This window comes from Oculina patagonica, chromosome 13 (assembly GCF_052425735.1).
Source record: "Oculina patagonica isolate OP01 chromosome 13, crgOcupat, whole genome shotgun sequence".
In the NCBI taxonomy this organism is placed as follows: domain Eukaryota; kingdom Metazoa; phylum Cnidaria; class Anthozoa; order Scleractinia; family Oculinidae; genus Oculina; species Oculina patagonica.
Window position 1 is genome coordinate 2,148,942 of NC_135770.1, and position 24,543 is coordinate 2,173,484.

At 39.0% G+C, this 24,543-nt stretch overlaps 1 protein-coding gene across 1 annotated transcript; it reads right to left on the reverse strand.

The window, feature by feature from the left end:
- Positions 1–2,607: 2,607 nt before the first annotated feature.
- LOC144634303 (RNA polymerase II-associated protein 1-like) lies at positions 2,608–24,531 on the reverse strand. The gene is made up of 28 exons (XM_078493220.1): positions 24,296–24,531; positions 21,909–22,000; positions 21,546–21,597; positions 20,598–20,638; positions 20,050–20,142; positions 19,329–19,668; positions 17,977–18,320; positions 17,584–17,787; positions 15,493–15,660; positions 14,852–15,007; positions 14,016–14,318; positions 13,321–13,478; positions 12,564–12,870; positions 12,111–12,182; positions 11,769–11,878; positions 11,456–11,663; positions 10,929–10,991; positions 9,673–9,747; positions 9,405–9,553; positions 8,647–8,853; positions 8,112–8,237; positions 6,874–7,037; positions 5,115–5,247; positions 4,575–4,740; positions 3,995–4,089; positions 3,698–3,776; positions 3,168–3,230; positions 2,608–2,902 (listed from the first exon to the last, which is right to left on the reverse strand). Exons 1-28 carry the CDS (start codon positions 24,495–24,497, stop codon positions 2,738–2,740), a joined length of 4,335 nt encoding a protein of 1,444 aa, XP_078349346.1. The 5' UTR covers positions 24,498–24,531; the 3' UTR covers positions 2,608–2,737.
- Positions 24,532–24,543: the final 12 nt, after the last annotated feature.

The following is a 24,543-nucleotide window of genomic DNA, read 5'->3' on the forward strand; positions in this document are numbered from 1 at the left end:
CTAAAAATTATCATCTAACACTACTTTCAGGAGACAGTGTAGCCAAGTGGTTTTGGGTACTGGTGTTGTAATTCTAAGATCCCAGGTCAAAATCCTCTACCCAGCAACAAGCTGAATTTGTTCTCGGTTGAGATCAAATCCTTGGTCATGCTTTGTAGATAGAGAACTGGTCTGCCTCCTGCTAGTTGGAATTTGTAACTGTTATGTTCATTTAAAATTTTTGTTTCCCTTGAAGTTAAGGGCATGAAACTTTTTCCTGGTCAGCAGGAAGATTATTCAACTGGATGCGAGTAGAAATTGATTTTTTCTTTGGACAGGTAGGGCAGTTAAGAATCAACAGGTTAAGTAAGTCTCAATAGGATTTTTAAAAGTCTCAGATCCCATGCAGTGTCTCAATTATTTCTCTACCAGGGTACACACACATACATATGAGGAGCAGATCCTTTGCAAACTCCACCATGGTATAATTATTTTATTTGTAAAAGCATTTCAAGATAATGCATTGCTAAAAACATTTTAAGCCCCCTCAGAACTTTCCTCAAGGAAATACAGCAAACCGTGGTCACTAAGTTTTAAGTGACTGACCATGACTGGAGCATTCTACAACCAACCAGCCTCCTGCAAGTTTCAATTCTCACCCCACAGGTGTGATAGGCAAAGTCTAAATGCAAGGTTACCCCACCAGCTTTTTCAGTGAGCGCCATTATCACAAAGACATGCTCAGTTCAAAAGTTTAAATAAAGAAAACTGTTGCAAACATTCTGAAACATTACCACCTAATCTTACAACACTAATAGAACATGAAAAAATGTTATTGTAACTGGTGCAAAACATAAAATAAATAATACTGGTAGGCCAATTAAATTTTGATATATTTTATTTCGATAAACTGTATTTCAGTTCCATGTTACTCTAGATATTATATTCTTACACTGTATATTCAAATTCTAACTAGGCTAGTCATATCAACCTCTTCTGCACTTTCTCAATATAAACATCTACGTCAACTACGGTTTGATCTAAGTCTTACAGGAAAAAAAAAACAGTCCGAAAATGGCTACCCTTACCGTCATGGCGTCTAGTCCAGAAAAAAGATCGTTCAGCTTATCCAGTGTATGAAACAATTACTAAAATATTCTGCTGTGAGATTTCGTTGTCTTTACTGGGATGTAAAAACGCAGTGGTGGTCCCGTTCGCCGTTTTGCGGCGTAAATTTTACCTGTGATACTTCTTAAAAATCGAAATTTAGATAAAAAGTGCATAAACGAACCCCTGGATGTTCGAACGTGGAAACAGTTCTCGAAACGTTTATGAACCTTCGCAAACGACCGTCCACCATAAACTTCCGCCATCTTTGTTTTCAATTGAACCGGTACTTAGTCCCACTCGGCCATATTTCTTAACTGGGGCGATCATCGAAACTCGTCCCAGACCTCGCTGCCAGCCCCCCTGGATCAGACATACTGATAAGCTCAAGAAAAGAGAAAAATTAATTAAATTATTAATCACTGGAGCTGGGAACGCCGCACCGCGAGGCCATACACTTCACCACACTTCTCTCCTGCGAGCTACATACACGAGAAATGTGACTCGTATAAGGGATTTAAAGTATAACGTAATCTTCAAGGATAATTGCACTTTCTTGGCCTTTTATCCTCAACTAAACAATACGGTACAGTCGAACCTCGATTATCCGGACTCGTCGGGACTGGGCTAAATGATAGTCCGGATAATCGAGAGTCCGGATAATCGAGAACATGAATATTAATGAGCAAAAATAAAACTGAATAACTTAAATGGGAATACACAATTTTCCTGACTTTTCACATAATTTCTAAATTTTTTACCTCTTAAAGTTTTTAAGATCAAAGGTCATTAATATTCATGGCAAAAACGGGACCGGAGAAAAAGTCCGGATAATCGAGGTTCGACTGTAATTCATAACCACTTTACCTACATGATCTAGAAACATTTCTCAAGTATAAACGTAACACGTGTACATTTATGGGTTAATCTATTTTTGTGCACATATTAACCTGTTTTATATTCTCACTAGCTGGGAATTCTTTGCATAGACATTCACGCCATACTATCTAAGTCGATTGTGTTCGATTGCCAAGCACTAGATTATTTTGTCTATTAATTTGACGATCTGTGGCAAATGAAGTTTGGGTCCATACATCGCCTAGGGCAACGATCTGTTCGCAGTATTAACTTCCGGTAGACGAGTGCCGATCGCATCGAACGCTTTCCTCAACGAGGGACCAGGAAACGAGTAAATTTTTCCCAGAAATCAAGCACATCTTTCATGGGTCTACACTCTGTTATACAATAACTAAAGATGTACAAAAATTATTCAGTAGTCTGATTTTCTTTCAACAAACAGGAAGGTTTACGGGGTAGTTACCAGTCCTCGTGGGGATGGAGTACGGAAGATTGTGTGACCTAACTTGTCACACACGGGTTCAAACTGTCCGCTACTGGCCTGCGTACAGCCGTCTCCCTCCTCTCCAGAAAATCAATTCCCCGATTTTTTTTAGGGGAGGGGAACGGTTGTACACAGGCTTAAAGCTACAACAACAACTTAAAACGAACAGAAGTAGTGCTTTTATACATTTGTATATTTAATACAACTATTCATTTCCTTGTTTACAACAAAATAAATATCATATATTTTTCATTTTTCATTATTTTAGTTCTGTAGTTAGACTGTTTCAACAGGATAGTGTTGTAATCTTCACGTCGATGCCATTGTCTCATATATTTTGCGGCATTGCTCTAAGTCGTCCCGGTTTCTCATCAAAAGTTGTCGATCTGCTGGAAGGTTGGTGAATTTTTCAAAAGGCTCTGAGGAATTTGAGGGAGATGGTTTGTAGTAGTACACAACATCATGCCGTACATTCTGAAAAATAAAAAAAAATAATAAAATATAAGAAAGTAAATAAAATGAATTTTGCAGGGAAAAAAAGAAAGCACACAATCATAAAGCCCAGTGGTACAGGTTATTGACGAGTACCCGTAATGACGAAAGAATTGTTTCCTAGGCTGTCTGATAGTCCATTGACTGAATGACCGACTGACCAACCGACCGATCGACTTAACTTGGACGGACAGAACAGACAGACAGACAACCTGACTAATTAAGTATAACAAAACAAAACACCTGCCTCGTTTTGAACTGCGAGAACTTGCTTCAAAAGAGTAATTTTCTTTTTCAGCCCATGGTTATCCTGAAACAAATAAACAAAGACAATAACTGAAAATATTTCATAAATATTTACTAGTTGAAACGTTAAAAACATGGAATTCGTTACTGTCGTGGATGTACTAAAAGTTTGAAACCTAGGAGCTCAAAGCAAGTGCCTTTATAGCGCTAACCTTTCCAAAAGTACCATTACCAGTTGTGATGGACCGTTTATGGGACCCTGTTAATTTTGGGACCTCTGAATTTTAATGAGATTATATGGCTGTGGTTTGTATGGATTGGTGATTGACAAGATCACGTGTCAAAATCCTTCAAACGGCTTATATTTTAGGATCCAATAAGTTAATAAGTCCGCAGTGTTTTAAAGGTTAAGTAACAATGACGTAATTTTATGGCGGAAAGACAAGTGTCGAACATCCTAGAGTTGTCGAGTGTCCGTTTTTATGGATACAAATTTAAACTTACAGATATTCACACACAGCAAACACTAACCTCGGGGTCGACTCGTTGGAAAATAAAAGCGTTCACATGATGGACAGCGACAAGATAAAACAGAGGTGACCACTGCAGTCTAGGCGGAAAGAAAAATAAAAGCAAACAGAATTATTGTTTATGTTGGATTCCGCATTTGGTTATGTTCTTGGACCTTAAAGTGCCGTTTTCAGTCACCAGTTACATTGTTTTAACTTCCTTGTGACTAGTTTTTTAGTCGTCTCTTTTTCCTGAGGGCATATCACGAGGTGTTAAACACTCGTTTTGATAAAAGCACAATGAACTCAGTAAACTTACTTGACTGTTTGCGTCGCCAGAGCTCGCAGATAGAGCCCAAGTAAGGCCTCGTTCTGTTCAACAGGATACAAGAATTCTTCCAGCGGAATGGGCAACTGATGTGGGAAAGAAAGAAAATTTATATATCTTAGAAGCGTCTGCCATTATAGACCATTGCCGCCTACTACATCAAAGAACAGACAGACAGACAGACAGACAGACAGACAGACAGACTATTTTCCACTGATGAAGGGACAGAAGTCCCGAAACGTCTGGATTTATTTACAAAAATTAGCGCATAAACGAAACTCTAACTTTATTATGTGATCAACAGTCTGCGCTACACAGTTTTTAACAATATTTTGACAATATTGTGATCTTATTATCAGACAGACAGGCAGGCAGGCAGACAGACAGGTAGCCAAGCAGACAGGCAGGCAGAAAGACGGACAGGCAGGCAGACAAGCAAGCAGGCAGGCAGACAGACAGACAGACAGACCGACAGACAGACAGACAGACAGACAACAGGCAGGCAGACAGGCAGCACACAGACAGCTTTAAAACTGCTGTACACTTACATTGTCCATTTTGTCATGTTTACCTGGTCTAAAGGTATCGATAAAGCCCTCAAGACTCCTATATGTTCATCCCAAACAGCTCTGCGAAATTTGATGTCATGCCTCTGTGCTAATGGTAGAATTACGTAACAACCGAACAGCGCATCTCCAAACGAGACCGCGGCGTACTGGGACAGAAGTGACGCGTACCTGGAAAGAAGAAATCAAAATTAAAATCAGGGATATTAACTCTTCTCTAAAATCACCGCACGTCCGCTTGGCAATGTTCTGACATCGAAAAAACAAGTTTAGTGCTGATGTCTCATTGAAAGCAGTACGGATATGTTTGAATTAGCTTAGAATTGAAGGACGTCAAGATAAAAGTCTTCTACAACGAATTAGAAAATAGCAAAATAAGATTCCTTATTTACCGTCTGGTTGATAATATGAATATCGAGTCTATCGTGCCAAAACGCAACTTGACTGTTGAATTTGTTTCTACCAATAATCCCATCCTTTTTATTCCCATTCAATCTGACATTAAGAAAACTATGTATATCAAAATCAACTGTAGAATTACTTACAGATCGTAGAAAGAAGTAAGTCCTGGGATTGGAGAATTAAAATCGATCTGGGTGAGTTTGGGAAGGTTTGTATAAATCCGTAAAAGAGCTGACAAATAATCATGAACACTGCTGTTAAGGAATAAATCGTTTCCTGCAAATATAAACAAAAAGAAAATTGCGATACAGTTAAAGATGAATTCCAGTCCGTACTGCGCAATCTCGGCTGCAATGTTTATGTGAGCCCACACGAAGGGAATGTTTACAAGCAAAACTAAAAATTCCGCGACAAACTTACCTTTTTCTTCATTATTAACGCCAGATATCCTTGCAGAACAAATAATAACGAGTAGAAGAACCTTGACGCTATTTCAAACCGACGTTTTAGCTCATCGGAACTTCTTGAACGAAACGAACTGTAATGGCGGACTAAAAAACGTCATGTATGCTGTCACCGAAGTGTAACGTTTCAACGAATTCAAAACAAAAACGTAAACAAACCCCGAGTCTGCGCAGTACGGACTGGAAATCATCTTTAAGTTCCACGGCGACGGATACATTGATAAACAGACCTTACTTTACGTTTTAAGCGCGAGAATAGGCTCAATAATCAGCCGCTGTTCTGGGAATGAGCCCAGGCTCTTTCCGAGGAAAAAAGACCAGACTCCAGAGAGGGGCGAAAATCGAGCCTAGACCCAAGACTGTTGCGTGAAAATGTTGGAACCGTGCATAGGCGTACGGGCACCTTCGGACCTGGGGGGGCGGAGACCTTATTGCCCGAAAAAAAAGGCATGGGTTGAAAGCCGAATAAAGAGGCCAAAAAAATGGACAACAAACCGTGCATTGAAATAGTTGTGTACAAACCTTGCCTGCTTGTTTAAAGGAAACAATAGTTCTTTTATTAATTTCGCGGCGTTGCCCGAAGGTGTCAATGCACTGAATCCTTTTTCTTCGGAAATATTTTATTTATCTAGTTCAGCGAGAATTAAAGTATTTTGGGGGAGCCAATTTACGTCGTTCTTGCCCCACTTGAAAGCTAAACACAAGCGTGTGAAACATTCAGGGATGAATGAGTTAAACATTTTGTTGAAAGTTTTAAGCCAGCCCTGGCAACTTCGTTACCATTTGGGTCAAAAGCATTAGCTTCATCACATTTGTAACCGTATAGCAGCTTTGATTCAAGGTTACACTGAATCCATCGCGCGTAAATGCTCAAGCTATGGAAAAGCTGATTGCAACTGAATCAAACTGTGGGGTCATGCAGAATTTGCAAGAAAAATCGAACATGATTATAGCAATTTGCAAGAGGAAACACAAGCAGACGAGTGTGGACTTTTGAACCACAACGTTCGGTATATTTCCAACACTTTTTCTGTTGATGTTATTTATTCGTTTTGAAAGTAATTTTGAGATTTGTTGGCTTATTTTCTATTTTTTCTCTAGGCTTGTTGCCCGAATTCTGAGTATTTTGCCCGAGAAAATTTCGGCACTGGGGGGGCTGCAGCCCCCCTCGCCCCCCCCGCCTCGTACGCCTATGGAACCGTGAACCATGGTGGCACACACTGTTCGTCTTATACAAAAAGAGTGACTTTTAGCAGAGACTAGCTTCCTAGGTTGGAAAAACCAAGCCAACAAAGGCTGGTACTACAACAAAAAGGCAAAAAGGCATTTCTTAGTCCAGGGCTTGGGGTAGCCCTGCGGAGTAAAAACTTCCATTTGATCACTTGCCAAGGTTTACGTTTACCCATCATTTTTGTCAGAGTGTAACAGCGAATCATACCAGTCAAAAAGACACACATGAGCCTAGCAATTCGTGATGCCATGGAAACGTGACGTAAGCAGGAAGGTCGCCATTCCTCAAGCAACAGCACCAGTTGAAGTGTAGTGGTTACTATGGAAACAGCAGGGCCTGTGATTGTATCAATCCCCTTGCCTTTCATCTCACTTGCAAAAGAAAACAAAATAAATGCACAGAGAAATTCAAATTGAATGGAAAGTAGTCTGCTATAATGCACCGATTTTAGCCCCTACACTGGCTTGCTAAAACAAACTGAAGCATTATGACAAGAGACTAGGAATTTTTATTTGTCCATTTGATTTATAAAAAAAATATTGTTAACAAGTATGCATGAAATATCAAAATTGTAAAAATTTCCTTTACGATGATTTTCCATATCATCACCTTTCCATTTCTAAGATGGTCAAGTGCTTAATTCGTATTACATGTCTACTTAAATGTGTTATGAAAAAGGTAAGGAGAAGGTGGGAGATGTTCACTGTTGAAGATTAGAGGGATGATGCACTTTTAGACAAAGAAGGCAATGTGGTTATCTCCCATAAAAAAGAACTTAAAGGAGAAGTTCACTCCAGAATGGCCATTTATTTTCTTTACGCCAATAAAAAGTTTATACAAAGATATGTTATTCACCAAAATTTCAGCCTCCAACGTGCGCTATGACACTAGGAAATCTTTCTAAAACTCGACAACTGAACGCCGCCATCTTGGGGCTGGTAATGTATGCGTGACGTCAAAGAGTTTAGCCTGAAGTTTGGCGGGAAAATTTAAATACTTGAAACTCCTTGTTTTTTTTTTTTGTAGTGGCTTTTGTTTGTCAAAATTCCTGTTTGTGCATTTTCATTTTGTTCAAACAGAGCTCCAAGAAATACAGAAAACAAGGAGTTTCGACTATTAAAATTTCCCGCCAAACTTCAGGCTGAGCTCTTTGACGTCACGCATACATTACCAGCTCCAAGATGGCGGCGTTCAGTTGTCGAGTTTTGGGAAAGATTTCGTAGGGTTATAGCGCACGTTGGAGGCTGAAATTTTGGTGAATAACATATCTTTGTATAAACTTTTTATTGGCGTAAAAAAATAAATGGCCATTCTGGAGTGAACTTCTCCTTTAAAACTTCTTCAGCCCCTTTTTGGCTTTTTTTGTGAATGAACCACAGATTTCTGCTCGTGAACAAAGTCATAATTCAATTAAAATTGAGAATTCCAATCGATGATTTACTTACTCACTAATCGCCTGGTTATGTAAATCCACAATAGGAAGAAACATCCAGTCCGCTGGTTGAAGGGGCCCCACACAAGATGGCACGAGGAAGGACTGAATATTACGCACCTGGTGAAGGGCCAATGACCTAAAAAGGTTTAAATGAATTGAAGTAAAAAGTTGAAACCAAGACGAGAAGCAAAAACCAGGGTTTGTACCCTTTTCACAAACAATTTTCCAGGACTTTTCAAGGACTCAAATTGATTTTTCCAGGACTTCAAAATTCACATTAACACTTTCACTCCTAAGATCTCAATATTATTTGTCCTTACTGTGCGATATATATTCCTCATAAGGTTAGTTCTGAGAAATCAGTTGCTACTTGAGTTTCACAGATTTCGAGAACTTTCCAGGACCGGTAGTCTTTTTCCAGGACTTTCCAGTTTTTGGAAGTGCCACAATAAAATTCCAGGACTTTCCAGGTTTTCCAGGACCTGTACAAACCCGTCAAACTGACTCAATAATTCTTATAAAATGCCATTAAATTCATTTCTCACCTAGAAGTTTCCAAGGGATGCTTCATGCCCTGAAAGGAACCAATGAATGTGGACCTAATGCATGGTAGGTTTTTGTGGGCCTGAGCAATGAGCTCCCCTCGACTTGCAGTTGTAGTGTCACATGTGCTTGGCAATGGAGGAGTAGCTAGCGACATTTCTGACAATTCTTTGGTAACACCTACCGATGATGGACCATTTCCGGCTTTGCTAAAATTGAAAACACTTTATCAGCATTGTAGTATTAAGAACGTGGAGGAAAATTAACAATTTCTGATAAAGATAAAAGTAAACGAAGAAAGAGTTACCCTGAGTTATATGCAATACTTTATCTAGTCAATTGATGCTTTAATAACCTTCCCACTTCACGGACAGTTAAATGTCTTACAAAAATATTAATTAAAAATAAACAGCACCACACAAAAGATTTTCTTGTTTTGTACAACCATTGTACATCATTATAAACAGTACCACATGAAAGTACCGCTCAGTATCTTTCATTTGAATGGTCACACAGTAGGATTTCATCCACAGAATTAAAAGCTAGAGCCACCTTGTAAAGCAAAGTAAACAGTATCACATGAAAGTACTGCTCAAAAGCTTTGATTTGAGCGGTCACACACTAGGGTTTCGTCCACAGACTCAAAAGTTAGAATCACCTTGTACAGCATAATAAACAGTACCACATGAAAGTACTGCTTGATAGCTTTCATTTGAATAATCATACACTAGGATTTCATCCAGTTAGAATCAAAGCTCACCAGAAAAATTTGGGGTTGAGCAAAATCATGGAAAGAAGATCGAAAGCATAAAACTCATCTCCTGGGAATATCTTGGAAAATAACGACAGTGCAGCTTCATGCCAGAGTGAGATGTAACTTGAATATTCATCCGATTCTGTCACTTCAATCTAATAATAACAAAAGGTTTGAATTAGTAGTTATTTATCAGACAAGTGGTTAAAGCAGCTTTGCTCTGTGGCAGCCTACTCAAAGATCATCCTACAGGAAAATGTATTTGATTTCTTACCAAATTATTGGCTAGTTTTAGGAGGAAAAATTGAAGATGGTGCTCTTGGTGGGCAAAGAAGGACAAAGGAACATCCTGAAAAGAGAATACAAAATAAACTGAAATATTCTTTGTTTTCACGTGACGTCATCAAAATTCTAAATCCAGAATCGCGAGCCCCCTGACTTTTTATCCTTCACTAGCTATTAGACGTCCTTAATATATATCTTATTGAAGGTTTTCATCCACCGTCTTTGAGAAATAACATTTTGAATTTCGGAGTTTTGCGCAACACGACATCAGAATGGCCGCCTGAAGTCTGTCATGTATGCTTAAAAAGAATGCCTCATCCTGTTAGTTTTAACGATCTGAACAGTTGAGGCTTTACAAGAAGTGTTTATATGAATGTTTACGTGTTCACGAAGGTGAACTGACCGCGCTTTATAGCAGAAGTGAATGCCAGATGTTTTCATTGATTTCCGGCGGCCATCTTGGTGCCCCTCCACATGGGATCCAACATGGCGTTTCCATACTGTGCTCTCTAAATTTGTGTTAAACATTATGACGGATAACTCGAGTACGGAATACCGTACAGACCTGAGACTTGGATACGTAGACTATCTTTTTATTTTCTACAACCTGTAAAATTCTTGATTTTTTTAACTCAATAGCTTTGGATTTATTTTTTGCAGCGCATGACAGTATCGTTACTTGCGTGACAGTGAAAACCAGCAATAGGCACATAAAATAGTGCATTGAACCCCAGATCGCTTGATCTGAGTTCTGTCAGATACATGGCTTTGTGTTTATTAACATAAACATTACTATACAATTAAACCAAGAGAATTCTCGCGCGCTGATTGGTCAAAAGTTATGGTTGATGAGAGTATAGACCATGAAAGTGACATCAGATCACACCACACACGTGCACTGGCTAGAAATTTGTACGTTTGGTCGTTCAATGAATGAAAGCAAATTTTATCTTGTTTAGTTTGAATCAAGTACCGTTTGTTTTCGGAATCAGGCTTGGACTTCTTCTCAGGTGATCTGTCGCCATAAAATGACACCACAAAATGTCAAAACCTTACAGTGAAACTAATGGCCTAATGGCTTGTGGTTTCACTTGAGTTTTAAACATTTTATGACGTCATTTCTTTGGTCTATAAGAGTGTAGACTACGAAAAATGTGGTTGATTTGTTAAGTGCATGTTTATGAGTTTTAAAGCATTCTAAATCATTGACAAAAACAAAAGAATCAAAACCATGTCTGTACAAACCTGTGATTCCACAACAAGATTCAAATACTGAAGAACAGTACTCTTACACAGAACAGCAGAGAACTAAAGGTCAGTAAAGGAAAAAAAAATAACGGAAGTTATAATATGTACCTTTAAAAAAAGCGCTTAACAAAAACTAATTCTTAATTAAAATAAACCTAATTTAACTAGACTGTTCACAGTCCCCTGCTTTTTCATTAAGTCGTAGAGATCAATTGTTGAGTCTTTCAGGCCGCCATCTTGGTTCACGAATGCAAGCAAAAACTGGGGAGAGTGCAAAAACCCTGTGAAACCAAGATCAGATGGCGGCCCTTTGAACTCAAGGATCGATCTCTACTTCACGGAATAATAGGGGACTGCAAACATTGTATAATATAACTAACAGGGTAACAATTCCATGCCAATTTCAAAACATTTTTTTCAGGCATAATTTGAAAAGTTGCAAAAGGGAACACACAAAGGGAAGGACATGCAGCCACCTCACCCCCCCCCCCCCAAATGAAATCCCAGCATCCTGAGAAACATACCTTTGTGGCAAGTCCTTTGTGTCGTTTTGTAACTTGGTACAGAAGTTGCATTAAAGATGAAGTAAATCCAATAAGTTCAGTACTGTTGGACTCTGCAGGGTGTGTTCCAGGCTTCGCAATCAGTTCTAATGAGCCAAAGTCTGGAAGACTGGGAATAGCCTTTTTGAAAAGTTTTGATCCTCTGTTGTTGATAAATGCAGAACTAGAACTAAAAAGAATAGGAAATTACTGATTTTCAAGACCCCACATCTCCAGCATTCTGTAACTGAAGTTTGCCTAACAGTTAGTCAGCACTCCTACTATCAAATCATACCTGATTTGTGTGAAACACCAATCCAGGAATTTAGACTCAGACAAAGGAAGAAGCACTGTATTTGTGAGTTGTTCTAGCTGTTGGAGAGTATCCACAGGAGAGTAGGACACCTGTAATGAAACACAGGTTTAGTTTCAGTCAAGGAGGATTCTAACTTACTGAGAGACACTAATTAAGGACGCAGTGCAGTAACGAGGTTGACACCACTGACTAATAAGTGTCCAAACTCTCTTTCAAAATGTAGTTTTTAAACGATTATGATTTCCTATTTATTGACATTTTATAAATAAATCTACTAGGCAATTTAACGCATTAGATGTAATGAAAAATAACACAACCAACCTGATCATGTAATTTAGAGTAGAATGCAGTCAAAGCAGCAACAGCCCCAGAGAGAAGACAAAGGTTTTCAGCCTGGTCAAGAGAAAATGAAACACTGTTTATAACTAAGTAAAATGTACATACTCAACATGTGAGTTGTGCTCTTTTTTTAATTGCTTACCATATAAATAGTCAGACTCACAATTCAGAGGTCAGTGAATCTAGGGAAGGAACCCAGGAAGTCCACCTCATCTTTTTTTTTTTTTGGAAAGGCTATTTATAAAGCTTAGGAATTAAAGGGGCTGAAAATTATTTTAACACCACCCCTACCAGCTCTCTTTCCCCTACCCCGTCAAAGAAAAACCACATCTTCACCACCTTGGTCAAGACATTTTACTCTTAAAGTGCTTCTGCTAACAGTACTAGCATACAGTTAACTAAGGAGTTATCTTATGGTATTACCGTTAGTCATACCTGTAGGGTTAGGCAAGGATCACAATCCAGAATCTCCTTAACCCACTTGCTCACACATCCACCAATCAGAGGCAGAAATCCTGTCACATGACTCCAGTTAAGAGCCAGAGGTGGCAAGGAATCCTTCCCATGATGCTGTTCAGGTGCTGTCTGATCAGCAGTCGCCCCAGCGGCATGCATAGCAGCTTCTATAACACCAAATATGGCAGCTGCACAAGAAAGCTCTGATTTGTCTTCAGTCGCTACCATTAACATGGACAGACATTGAATTGATTGCAAGTGTTCAACAAAAGTTGAGTACATCTCTCTGAGAGACAAAAAACAGCAAAACAGGATTGAACTTCTTGCTATATTATGTCAACTTGGCAGTTGGATATTCTGTTTGGGACTCACAACAGTCATTTTAATGAGAATTACTCCTGGCCAGCCCTCTAAGTTCATAAGTGGGAGACGTGATGGTTAATATATAGCTCATTGGATTCTGGATCAATCGGTCTGTGTTCAAGTCCTGGCTAGGGTGAAATGTTGTAAGCATTACTGACATTCTTGGGCATGACACTTACCAGTAATTCTTACAATACCCAGGAGAATAAATAGGTACCGGGGAACTATTTGAGCAACTGAAAAAAAAAAAAATGCTGGCAGAAAGAACGAAATGACATAAGCATCCCATCTAGGACATGCAGCAATACTACTACTTGCTTGATGCTACAGGAACTGGTATAACCACTGGTAGTGCAGGCCACTTGGGACTTACCTTACAGCTTCACAGCCCAAGCCATACAAGACACACACTCTCCATGTTCTTAAACTTTCAGTGTATACTGAATAAGCCTCCTGTAATTCCACTTGCATGTTTCTGGGACTGAGAGCTGTATAGCGCATCAGTCGGTCAGTCAAATTGTACTTTGAAATCTGCCAAGGAAAAAGTAGTTTATGATAAACTTGGAGTCAATGTTGTTGTTGTTTCCAGTGAATTTAAAATTATTTTAAACTAGTTTCACTTCTATTTTCCTTTGTTCCAGATTTATTTTGTATTAACCATAATCCTTAAACAAAAAAATAAGAAAAATACAAAACAAACTATTTTGAAACCATTTTGACCTGAAATTCCCTTTAAACTACAACATCGTTGATAAAGATAGACTAATAGTGCTGCCTTTATTTCAAGACTGGCATACACTTTGTAGAGCACATCAAGGGACATAAAGTTACACACATCATATACACCATATATCCCTGGTGTATCATGTGAAAAAAAAAATAGTTGCCAACATGTCGGCTGACTGTTGCCCATGTGTCGACCACTGTCGGCAGACTGTTGGATGATACGTCCATTACATCGAATTCGTTACCTTAACCCATTGTGGGTTGTGTTAGCGTTTATAAAGGAGCAAGCACTCTGTTGCACAATTTAGTCAATAACAAAGTAACATACTTCGTCCAACTCACCAAGGACGCAGCCAAGTGTCTTCCCGCACAACAAACAGCCCTTACAAGTCTCATAGCTGCGGCAACAGGTTGGCCATACACTACTCCAGTCTTCAGCTCAGATGTTTTCCACGATAGAGGGAGGAAGTTTGTGAAGATCGCTTCCATTAGTCTAGGACACCTGATTACTTCGTTAGCAGCTTGAGTTGAATGCTGTGAAATTCTTGTTAGAATGTTTAGGGTATCATACACAGTAGGTGCGGCAGGACAGCAGACTTCTAGGATGTATCTCAATCTTGGTAAAATATTCATCTGGATCAGACCCTGTTAATATTGACAAGATTAAATTAAATACGTTTTATAAAAGTTCAAGTAACTTTTCTACAATTTATGGCAGAAGTGCCAAGCATAAGTGCCATAAATTGGGTGGTTCCAGAAAATGTCCACACTCCCCTCACAGAAGGTATTGGAAATGTCTGAGGGTGGGAGGGGTCTCAAAGACCAAAAACTTTAAGGAAATGTATAAAGCTTAATTGGAATTTCCAGAGAGTGGGAGGTCTTAGAAAAAATCCCTTCTGTGGTGGAGGTATGGATAATATATGAAACTACACATTGAAGGGCTGCCCACTGGCAGAATAAACTGACGATAAATTGCTAGATTTTCCTTCTAATTTGTCCCATGTATACTTGTAAATCAAAGGGAGAATTTCATATTAGATCAGGAGTCACTCGGCCTTATTCTACACACCCCTTCCATTACGTGAAGAAAAAAACTTTTGTCAAGACTTACTCAAGTATGCAAAAATTAAGCCACAGTATAAAAACAGGGAACAAGTCCCTTGTTCTTTGATACCTACTTTGACAGCATCTTGTTTCAATAGTTCAGCATCTGTCAAACTCTTTTCTTCTGCATCATTATCACTGGATGTCTTTTGCTCATTCTTTTCTGTAACAGGACAGAGAGTCGGGAGTTCTTGTCCTCGTGAAAAGCCAAACACCTTATTAGCTGACTCCTACGTAACCAAGAAAACTCAAAGTTAAGACCAAGTGATTAATGGTAGAATTTCAATGTCATTAAAGATGTGAATATTGTTCATCGTGGTGTAAGATAGGTAATGAACGTTTATTCGTTTGTCTCACGATAGAATCGCTTTGAGATGTTGATTGCGACGTTTCAACTGCAATATTTTACTGCTAGTCTTCATCAGTAAAAGATTCACTTGTAAAAGATTTCTTAAATGAAGAGAAGAAGAAAAGATTTATTGTTGCATTAGAAATTTATTAAACTTGCAGCAACAATGTCATGGAACTACAATAATAAATATCTTTCATTATCATCAATCAATAAGTAAAAAAAATAACAGGCAATGGAAAAGAACAATCCTTAAACAAGAGCCTTAATTCACAGGCCAAAATAAAAGCTTGCACCAAAGGACACGATCAAATTAGAAAAAAAAAATTATCAATTAAATAATATTTATTTATTAATTTTTTGTACCTTGTCACTTGGTACAATCAGGATTGTAGCAAATCCCTGAATAGCTGCTGCCACAACAGCATCAGATGTGTCATCTAATGACCATCTGAGAAGAAACAGGACTCCTGCGTCAAGTAGCACTGACAGCACATCGCCATGGAGATGACCTTGAAATGTACCCATCTGATCCTAAACAAAACAAGTATCTTTGATATCACATAAAACAACCAAACTTAGCACTAAATGGTCTTGAAAAATAGACTAATTCCAAGACAGAAAAATAGGGCCCCAATGGGTCCATGTGTTTTGCTGCTAGAGCAAAGTCTTAGGGAACATGTTGATGAAAGACAAGTGAGTCGAGATTGAAATCCAACGTCTTTTATTGTCTGTCACTTGTGTGCAGGTTAATAATTGCACTATATTGTAGTCACTTTGTGTTAATTCAATCCTGATAATTTTACTGATCAAAATTCAGAAATTATAAATAATCGCACGCGCACCGGCGTACAACAACAGAAAGACGGCGTTGAACGTAACGCAAAGTTCATTTTGAAAGCGAAAGTTTACAAATAATTATTATCATTCGTCAGTCATCCCTTCACGCATGAACACTCGTCGAATTTCAGTGTCTTCACAACAAGATCGGAAGATCGATAAGGACCAATTTTTGATTCTGCGAAAGTTCGTTTTCTTAAAGTTTTAGAAATTTGTGAAGTTGGAGGATTCACTGAGGACTGCGTAGCCGAAGATGCAGTGGCTCGCTGGACATCAAATTCTATTTTTCACGGCGTTTAATTAATCTTCACAAAATAAACATGTGGCGCCAGCGCGTCTGGCAGTCAAAAATTCATTTTTCAAAAAACTTTCCCTTTCCAGCTATTTTAGCGGGGCTTATACTATAGTACCTACCTGTCAGTCGTAGAAAAGCTGAAATTTAAGGATGAACTGTTTATTAAATGAAGACCGTATTATTTTTTAATAACTAGTAAACAAACTGGTCGCCACGCATTTAAACACGAACTGACGAATGTTGCATCTGATGCAGTGAATCTGGTGAATGAGAACTTCCTTTAATATTTCTTTGTTTTCGACGGTGTGCACCACTGAATAAGTTTCTTTCCCATTGTGATGTTACTAGTATTAATTCGTTTCTAGCTGTCTTTTATATAGCTCGAATACAGCTACAATTAGCGGTGCAGCCTACCAGCATGGTATATTCCTTTCCAGCTGTCTTTGCGTGACAAGTTACACGTTCATACATTTTATTTTAAAATATGAAGTTCAGAGTTAATACAGTACTAGTATGCTGTAGACAGTGTAGACAAGGTGAGGGTAAGTTTATTTTCAAAGCGAAAGTTTACAAACTGTGCACTAACCGGTCCTTTGGAGAAAATATTTATGACCTTCGGCGACGTTCCAAGTCTTCGCTCTTTTCGTAAATGATGAAAACTGCAGAATAATTTTCTCATAAAACTGGAGTGGTCGCGCCACAGTTTGTTTTCTTTCCCAATGCGATATACTTTTAAATCGGTTTTCTGTTTTCCAACGTGTCCAACGTGGTTTGCGTTCGAATACTTTGGCCCGTAACTTCGAATGCGATCAGCGCTACGGTTCATTGGTTTCGATTTTGTTTGTTCATGGATTTGATTGACATCGGTAGTTCAGATTTCTCCTCTGTTACGGCACTTACACCTTACGGCACTTACGGCACAAACTTCAGCTCTCAATGTGTTTTGCTTGCAGCCATTGCGGCTGCAGCAAAACACAAAAATTCTGACCGCCTTGATCACTTTGGTAGAGAAAAGTTGTCCTGAGTTCAAAAGTTGTCCTGAGTTCTTAGCCAGTTAGGTCTTCCTTATGTTCAGATAAATTATTAGAATCTGCTACTGAGTTCAAACCTTTTTCATCCCAAATGCTCAAATGCAGAAAATAGCATCTCAAAGAACTATTAATTAATTTTCCAGGGAGGATATATCCCAAATCCCCCTCTCTCAAAATTGGTGTGCGTAGTGCTATGGCCCAATTTTTGAAATTTACCCTGGTTTTGCCCATGTACACTGGATCTCTGCATTACACTTCACAATAAAGAAACTATAGCTGCAATATAAATACCTGTCTTATAATCCTGGCCAAAACTTGCAAAGCAAACACTCGCTGCTGTAAAAAGCTGCTTCTTGCCAGAACAAACAATTCCTCAAGGGTGTAACCAGGAGAGCTTGGGTCATCGCCATGGTGATGAAGGCCAAGGTATTCAGGGATGTCATCAGTTTTGGAGACTAGACAGCCATTGAAGTCAAAGCGTGCTTGGTTACCTTGCTATTGGAGTTATGAACAGAAAGATCTCTTAAACTCTTATACTCTCGTACTCAATGCAAGCAACACAAACACGCTTGTACATATATGACTGAATTTTGACTTGAGTTAGAAAAAGTCAGTGTTATTAATATTTGCCTTGGGAGATTTTTTGGGGGAAGGGGTGGGATTATAATCAGAATTTTACAATACCTTACTCTCCACAGCTCTGGGTGCAGGGCAGTCTTTCATCCATTCAAGCTTTTCAGATTCCAAAGTGCCCATATGAAGCCATTTGTCAGAGACTTGCAGTTCTCCAATCTTTATTTTACCGTCAGACTGTTCTTCAAGTGGAATTTCTTGTCCATTTTCTTGTGTTATCATTTCAACATCGTCACTAAAGTGGACATGTTTCTCGTTATGGCCTGATTCAACTTGTACAGACGAGTTCTTTATGTCGTGACAACCAACTGCTTTTTCTTCCTCTGAACCAGCTTCTGTTGTCTTTTCTATGTTTCTCTGGCGCTGCGATGTCAAGAAGGCAAGGAGACTTGGATCTGAAGGGTGCAAATTAAATTATAGTGATCACAAAATTATCTGAGGTTTTAAAGTTAACTGACTAAACACAAATTATGACAGATTAAACATGAATTATATGTGGCTAAATGTAGTTTAGTTGGCTAAATGTAATTTAGGCTAGGTTAAACGCGAAATAATGCTGGCCAGCAGTTTCTCTCAGGGTTTTGGTGCGGGGTGGCCGGGGGTTTCGTGCAGGGGCTTCACATGGCTTACAGCGTGGCCTCAGATGTCAAGTCATTACGCTTTTTGCTTTCGCTAAAGATAGTTCGCACAGTCTCTTTATTCCCGGCCCATCCCTCCCCTTTGTCATGGTAAGTATGCGGTAAGTATCTGTGTTTCCACTGTCTTTTCAGTGTGACGGTGCCGGGTGGGTGGTTGCCGCTCACAGGGTTGTCATGGATACCCTAGACGCTTTCGGCTCAGCGGCATTCGTGCTCCACCCTCCTTGTAGGCACCATTCCCCAAGCTCATCTATTGTTGATGAGTTTAAGACAAAATTAAAAACATAGTCTGTGGCTAGTCTGAAGCAGTGTTTCGTCCTGGCCAAGTGACACCTTTCTGCTTAGCAAACTCATTGAGCATCATGGTCAAAGTCCTGTCCACAAACAAAATGATGATGGTAATCTCATTTTATATCGTACAAGGATGGATGCTCACAAGATTGCTATGCAGAAAGGTCTCTAAAGAGTCCCTTGGCTGGGACATGAAAACGCCATGACACACTAGCCACTACTGTCAACAAAACAAGCTGAATTGTACAGTTTTATATCCAGTGTATAGTACATTTATTTAATGAGAAAGCCAAGAAGTCCAATCTATCAGTCCTACATAAATTGTGGCCCTAAGGTACTGGAAAATCATGTTTACAAGATATTTAAGTTGTAATGGAAGGGACAGTTAATACCAGCTTTTATTTGGTGCATGTAAAATACAATACAATACAATACCTTCATTTAAACATGATTTAAACTTAATTTAAACTATACCAAGTGAAGCCTTTATCCTAGCTTGTTCCTCCAAAATTTCTTCTTGTGTCATGGATTCCAGTTTAGCTATGTTCTCATTGTGAATTTCTTCAACTTCTTTGTTCAGCAAGGATTTCTCGCCTGTATGTTGCACTAACCCCTTGCAAGAAATTAGGGTTGGCTTTGGAAATTCTGTTATACGTGTAGTTGAATCCAATTTGATAACCTTTGGTTTTTCTTCCGTCTTCTGTGAATCATCATTTTGTTTTGGGACACCAAATCTAACAGCTCCTGAGGCAGCAAACTGCTGAGCAAATAAACTCCTTCTGCCTTCAGAACTGGTTCCTTTTGTTGAGAGTGCCTGTTAATTACAAAAGAAACAAAATTAATACCAGGTTACATAAATTTGTTCTACAAGATATCTGCCATGCAATATCGATCAGCACTTAGCATATGACAGCCCACATTGTTGGCGCACTCTGTACTAACAACACTTCTCATTTCTTACATTCTGTATTATATGATCAATACTTCCAAAACATTATCATCATGTTAATAGACAATTTCTTTCATTTTAGTCTGTTATGTGTCCCCTTTTAGAAGGATTCTTTCCATTGGCTAGTTTTTTATGTTTTGACACAGAAATAAAGTTGTTATAATTGTTATTATCGTCATCATCATCATCATCATCATCATTATTTTTACTATGAAAATATAATTATTATAATAAAATCTCTTGAACCTGTTCATCAATGTTTCCACGATGTAGAGCCATTGGAAATCCTCTTTCAGACACTCTAGGGGTTGTAAAACTTCTGTGGGGAACTTCTCTCTCCTATAACAGTATGTTTAACAAGTTATTAAACAAATTACAGAGCAAGATACTTAATTATGACCTGAATTTGACAAGGGAACTGATCAATGGAATTTAGCATTTCTATGACATCATTGCCAAAACACTGTACTGCTAAAAACGTATACATGACTGTACAAATTCTTCAGACATTCTACTTAATTTTTAATTATTATCTGTATATTTCTTTAAATTGTTAATTTTTGGTGACAAGTCCCCCCTATTTATTATCCCGAAGCAAAGTGGAACTTTATAAACATTAGGCTCCCTTTTCCCTTAATTTCTTGTCTCATCATCGTATGTTTGCAATCTCAAGAGTAAGAATGTGATGAAAAATAGAATGAAGCTATGATCTTTTAGAGATATATCCACTCTTGCATCATGTCAAGTTTGATGAACTGTAAATTGCACGTCATAATTATCTTGATCACACTAACCTTAATCTGAGTGAGCACTGATGTAACATGTCTGTCATGAACTAGAAATAAAAATATACACAGTCTTTGTGATTATCATTTGATACTGTGTCGTTCCACTCCCAACCAGGGTCCTTGTTCCACTTGCATACCGTAGTTTTTTGAACAAACCCCTCACCCAATAAATTGACAGCTGATAATAGTCTCAAACACGTGCAGGTACCAAATTCCAGACTTTAAAAACTTTACCCATGGATTTTTTTATTTTCCATTACAGCCATTACACCCAGGGGGGGGGGGGGGGGGTACTGCGGCTTGTAAATGATGGGGATGATCGAAGGATTTTTTGGGGGTTGCAATTTTCGATTCCAGGATTTTTTTGGGTTGGAAATTTGGCAAGTATTTTCTTGGGTGACTTGATTTAAATAGGGGATTTTTTTGGGCATTAAAAACGAACTTAAGTGCCTTGGTGTGGCCTTGGCGTATTTATGGTATGATGAATAAACAAACACGAGCGTCAAATTTTTTTATGATTTACTTTGTGTTATATTATTGCCCCTCCTGGCAATTTAGGGGTAATTTGACAAGGGATTTTTGGGGGGGTTATTTTTGGTCCAGGGATTTTTTTGGGTAAATTATGTCGGAAGAGACGGATTTTTTGGGGTCCTGAGTTTTGTCTCCATTTGATCATCCCCGTCATTTACAAGCCGGAGTACCCCCCTGGGCCATTACATGTAAGTGTTTTATGGTTTAAATTTATCTTCGGTTCAAAAATTTTCAAAACCAGTTTGATTTTAATTTTTCATTGTCTCATAATAATTATCATAATAGTCAAAGAGAAACAAATATCAAACTAGTTTCAAAAATTGAAAATTGAATCCACTGTGCTTACCATAAGGCCTTGTCATCACCCAAGGTGTAGTGTTACAACTGATATTCAATATTATAAGTTATAGAAAAAAAACCTACTGTCTAGTAACTCTGCACCGTCCACATCTTCTTCATTTCTTTGTTCTGTAGTCTTTTAATAGAACAAAAACAAAACTGGCATTGATCTGCAGTGTTGTTTTACTCATTAACCTCTGTTTGTCTATTATCCCCATAACTCGACAACAATCTACATAAATCAAGATACTTTGGTAAAGTGCCTGTTTTACTGGCATAATAAATAAATTGTGTGATGGACTTGTCCCTTACTACATAATTTGCATATTAATGATTTGATATGCTGTCTTCATGAACTGCTTGCATACATAATAGAAACAATTTATGGAGCAAGTTTAGTTTTACCTCTGTCAGTGTTTATTCAAATGAGTTCACAGCTATACTTACATGAGCATCTTGACGTCTAGTTTTAAATCTTGACTTCTTTTTAGGTGGGAAACCAGTATCTAATCTGCTGGATGGTTGTACTGCTGGAAGACCTTGTTCCAAATAAAAAGAGGATAATGCATGAAAGTACAGTTACCAGGCGTTTTAAACATACATGTCCTGATGCAAACAGGATGATCAGTTTGCTACAAATATTCAAATGAGCATATCAACCAGAGCTGTAGCCAATGGCCTGTACAGTAACTTATCAAAAGTTTTTTTATAGGTCTACACTAAGGTCCTTCATTATTCTTTCCTAAAATAAGTCATCTGTATGCCAGTTCAAAGGTGCCGACTACGATCATATGCCAGTACCCCACGCAATTTTGAAGTCCACGGCTCCACGCCAAAGATCTTTGGACGTAATGCATGTATCAATGTTAAGCTGCTGGGGGACGTATACAAAACATGGACCCGGGTCCATGGACCACCCCCGTGGACCCGGTCCATGGACCACCTTGTGGACCTGGTCCATGGACCACCCCTGTGGACCACCCCCAATTTTCGAAAGAAAATCAAAGTGTAGAATGGGGACAGGGTATGAATTGAAGGCAGGTACTAAAACACAAAACAACGAAATGAAACCACTTAAATGAAATGACCAAAACAAGCTAAACCACCAAAACGAAACCGCCGAAACAACTGAAACAGCTGAAACGAGTGACAAAGACAACAAGACAAAATCACCGAAACAAGCAAAACCTTTACCAGCTAACCGTAAACAAACTAACCGGAGTCCTAGTTAGGCTAACCGTATATTCAGGCTATAAACCGGAGAGCACCTTCCATGCCTTCCACTCCGATTGGCCACTCCAGTTAGCCTGTAGCTTAGCGCCAGTGCTCGAAATTAGCGGTTGTCCGGTCGTCCGATACGACTAAAAGTTTGTACGGGCAACCAGTTTTTTTAGAAATTTTAAGGCCTAGTTGCCCGAGAAAAAACCGCCGGACAACCAAAGAACTTACATTTCCGTGATCACCCAACACTCAACAGAATATCAATAAACCAAAGAAAATGTAAGTTTAAACATGAAAATAGCTCTCTTCTAATCGATGGAATCCATCACAATTCTTAGGAAAAGGAAAGCAAAGGTTGAAACAGTTAATTGGACGTTTGTCGAGTGCAATAAGCCGAGATAAGCTTGCCGTGTTGTCTTTAATAAACACGTACAAACCTCGTTGAAATATTTTGACGCGTGTTGAAAGTGACGGCTAGTTAATTACGCATGCAGATTTGCATGACTTCAAAATTCAAAATATCTTGGCGCTTTGGAATGCATTTCTTGCCTTTATCTTAAGTGAAATTTAATTCTGAGCAAAGTTTAATTCAAGTTTCTTTCATATATCAAACTAAAGTTCAGAATTTTTTGGCTTTTTTAAGTGAACAGATTTGTGACCCACGTGTAATTGAGACGCATCTTGTCTGGCTGTTGTCTGGGAATAATTTATATTGTAGCTGTTTTGAGTTTGGTGTGTTTTTGCATGTGAAGGGATTTGTAAAATGACTATATCGCTTCTGAAAGTACAAATAAGTATTTTCATTTTGATTTTCTTTCGAAAATTAGGGGTGGTCCACAGGGGTGGTCCATGGACCGGGTCCACAAGGTGGTCCATGGACCGGGTCCACAGGGGTGGTCCATGGACCCGGGTCCATGTTTTGTATACGTCCGCTGCTGGGGGGGGGAGGCCGGGCATTTGAACTTAGCTGAGACTTTCTGATCAAATGCCCAACCCCAGGGCATGTGTGGATGTTCAAAAGAGTCACTTTTCAAAAAGACAGTCAAAAGTCCCCACCAAAGGCAAACAATAGCTGTCAAATTCCCTGCCTATACCCGGCCTCCCCCCCCCCCCCCCAGCGGCTTAACATTGATAGGTGCATAACCTATAAAGAATGCAGCCTGGCCCTACGGGAAGGGGTACTACCTTAGAAACACAATATGGGTATGGGTCGTATGTGATGGGGTAGGGGTTTCCAGAAACATCAGAGCACCCCGACCCAAACTTTTCCAAGTATCCCCCCCCCCCCCACCCTCGGCATCCTCCATCTCTGGGGTAAATTAATGATCAGCTGAAAAGCACAATGATTATGATGTAACCATACATAAACAGAACTGATAAAAACAGCATAAACTCAGTTCCGGGCAAGATTTCCGCACAGCCCCATACATTAATTATGCATACAATCTTCTGACTGACTCGTTCTTTTCATGATTGCTGTTTGTGTATAGTGATAGTATGAAATAGTTGCATACATAATTAATGTATGGGGCTGTGCGGAAATCTTTCCCAGTTCCGTTATTTAACCATTAGTGTTCTCTTGAAGTAATTTTTATTTAAACGTCAAATCTTACCCTCTAACGTAACGACATCCCTTTCTACTTGCGCTCCGCATGGCAGCTCTCTTTTGTCCCCTGCGCTTGAGCTTCGAGGTTCCTCGGTTGGTGTATTCGACCGAACCACGGCTGCCGATGGGTTTAAACGACCAGCAAGGAATTGCTCTTGGAAACGAAGTAGATCGCTTTCAGTTTCTTTAGATTCGGGCCTAGAAAACATGGCTGTATTAGAGACGGCGGGAAATTTTGCACAAATCCTCGTTGAT

What these genes read in the sequence shown, in the direction of transcription:
- LOC144634303 (XM_078493220.1), bottom strand. Translation starts at nt 24,497, where the DNA reads ATGTTTTCTAGGCCCGAATCTAAAGAAACTGAAAGCGATCTACTTCGT. An exon ending in CATCCCTTGGAAACTTCTAG is followed by an intron (nt 8,238 to 8,646) that starts GTGAGAAATGAA and finishes AAACCTTTTTAG; the next exon opens with GTCATTGGCCCTTCACCAGG. An exon ending in TTCTCGCAGTTCAAAACGAG is followed by an intron (nt 2,903 to 3,167) that starts GCAGGTGTTTTG and finishes TTTATTTTTCAG; the next exon opens with AATGTACGGCATGATGTTGT.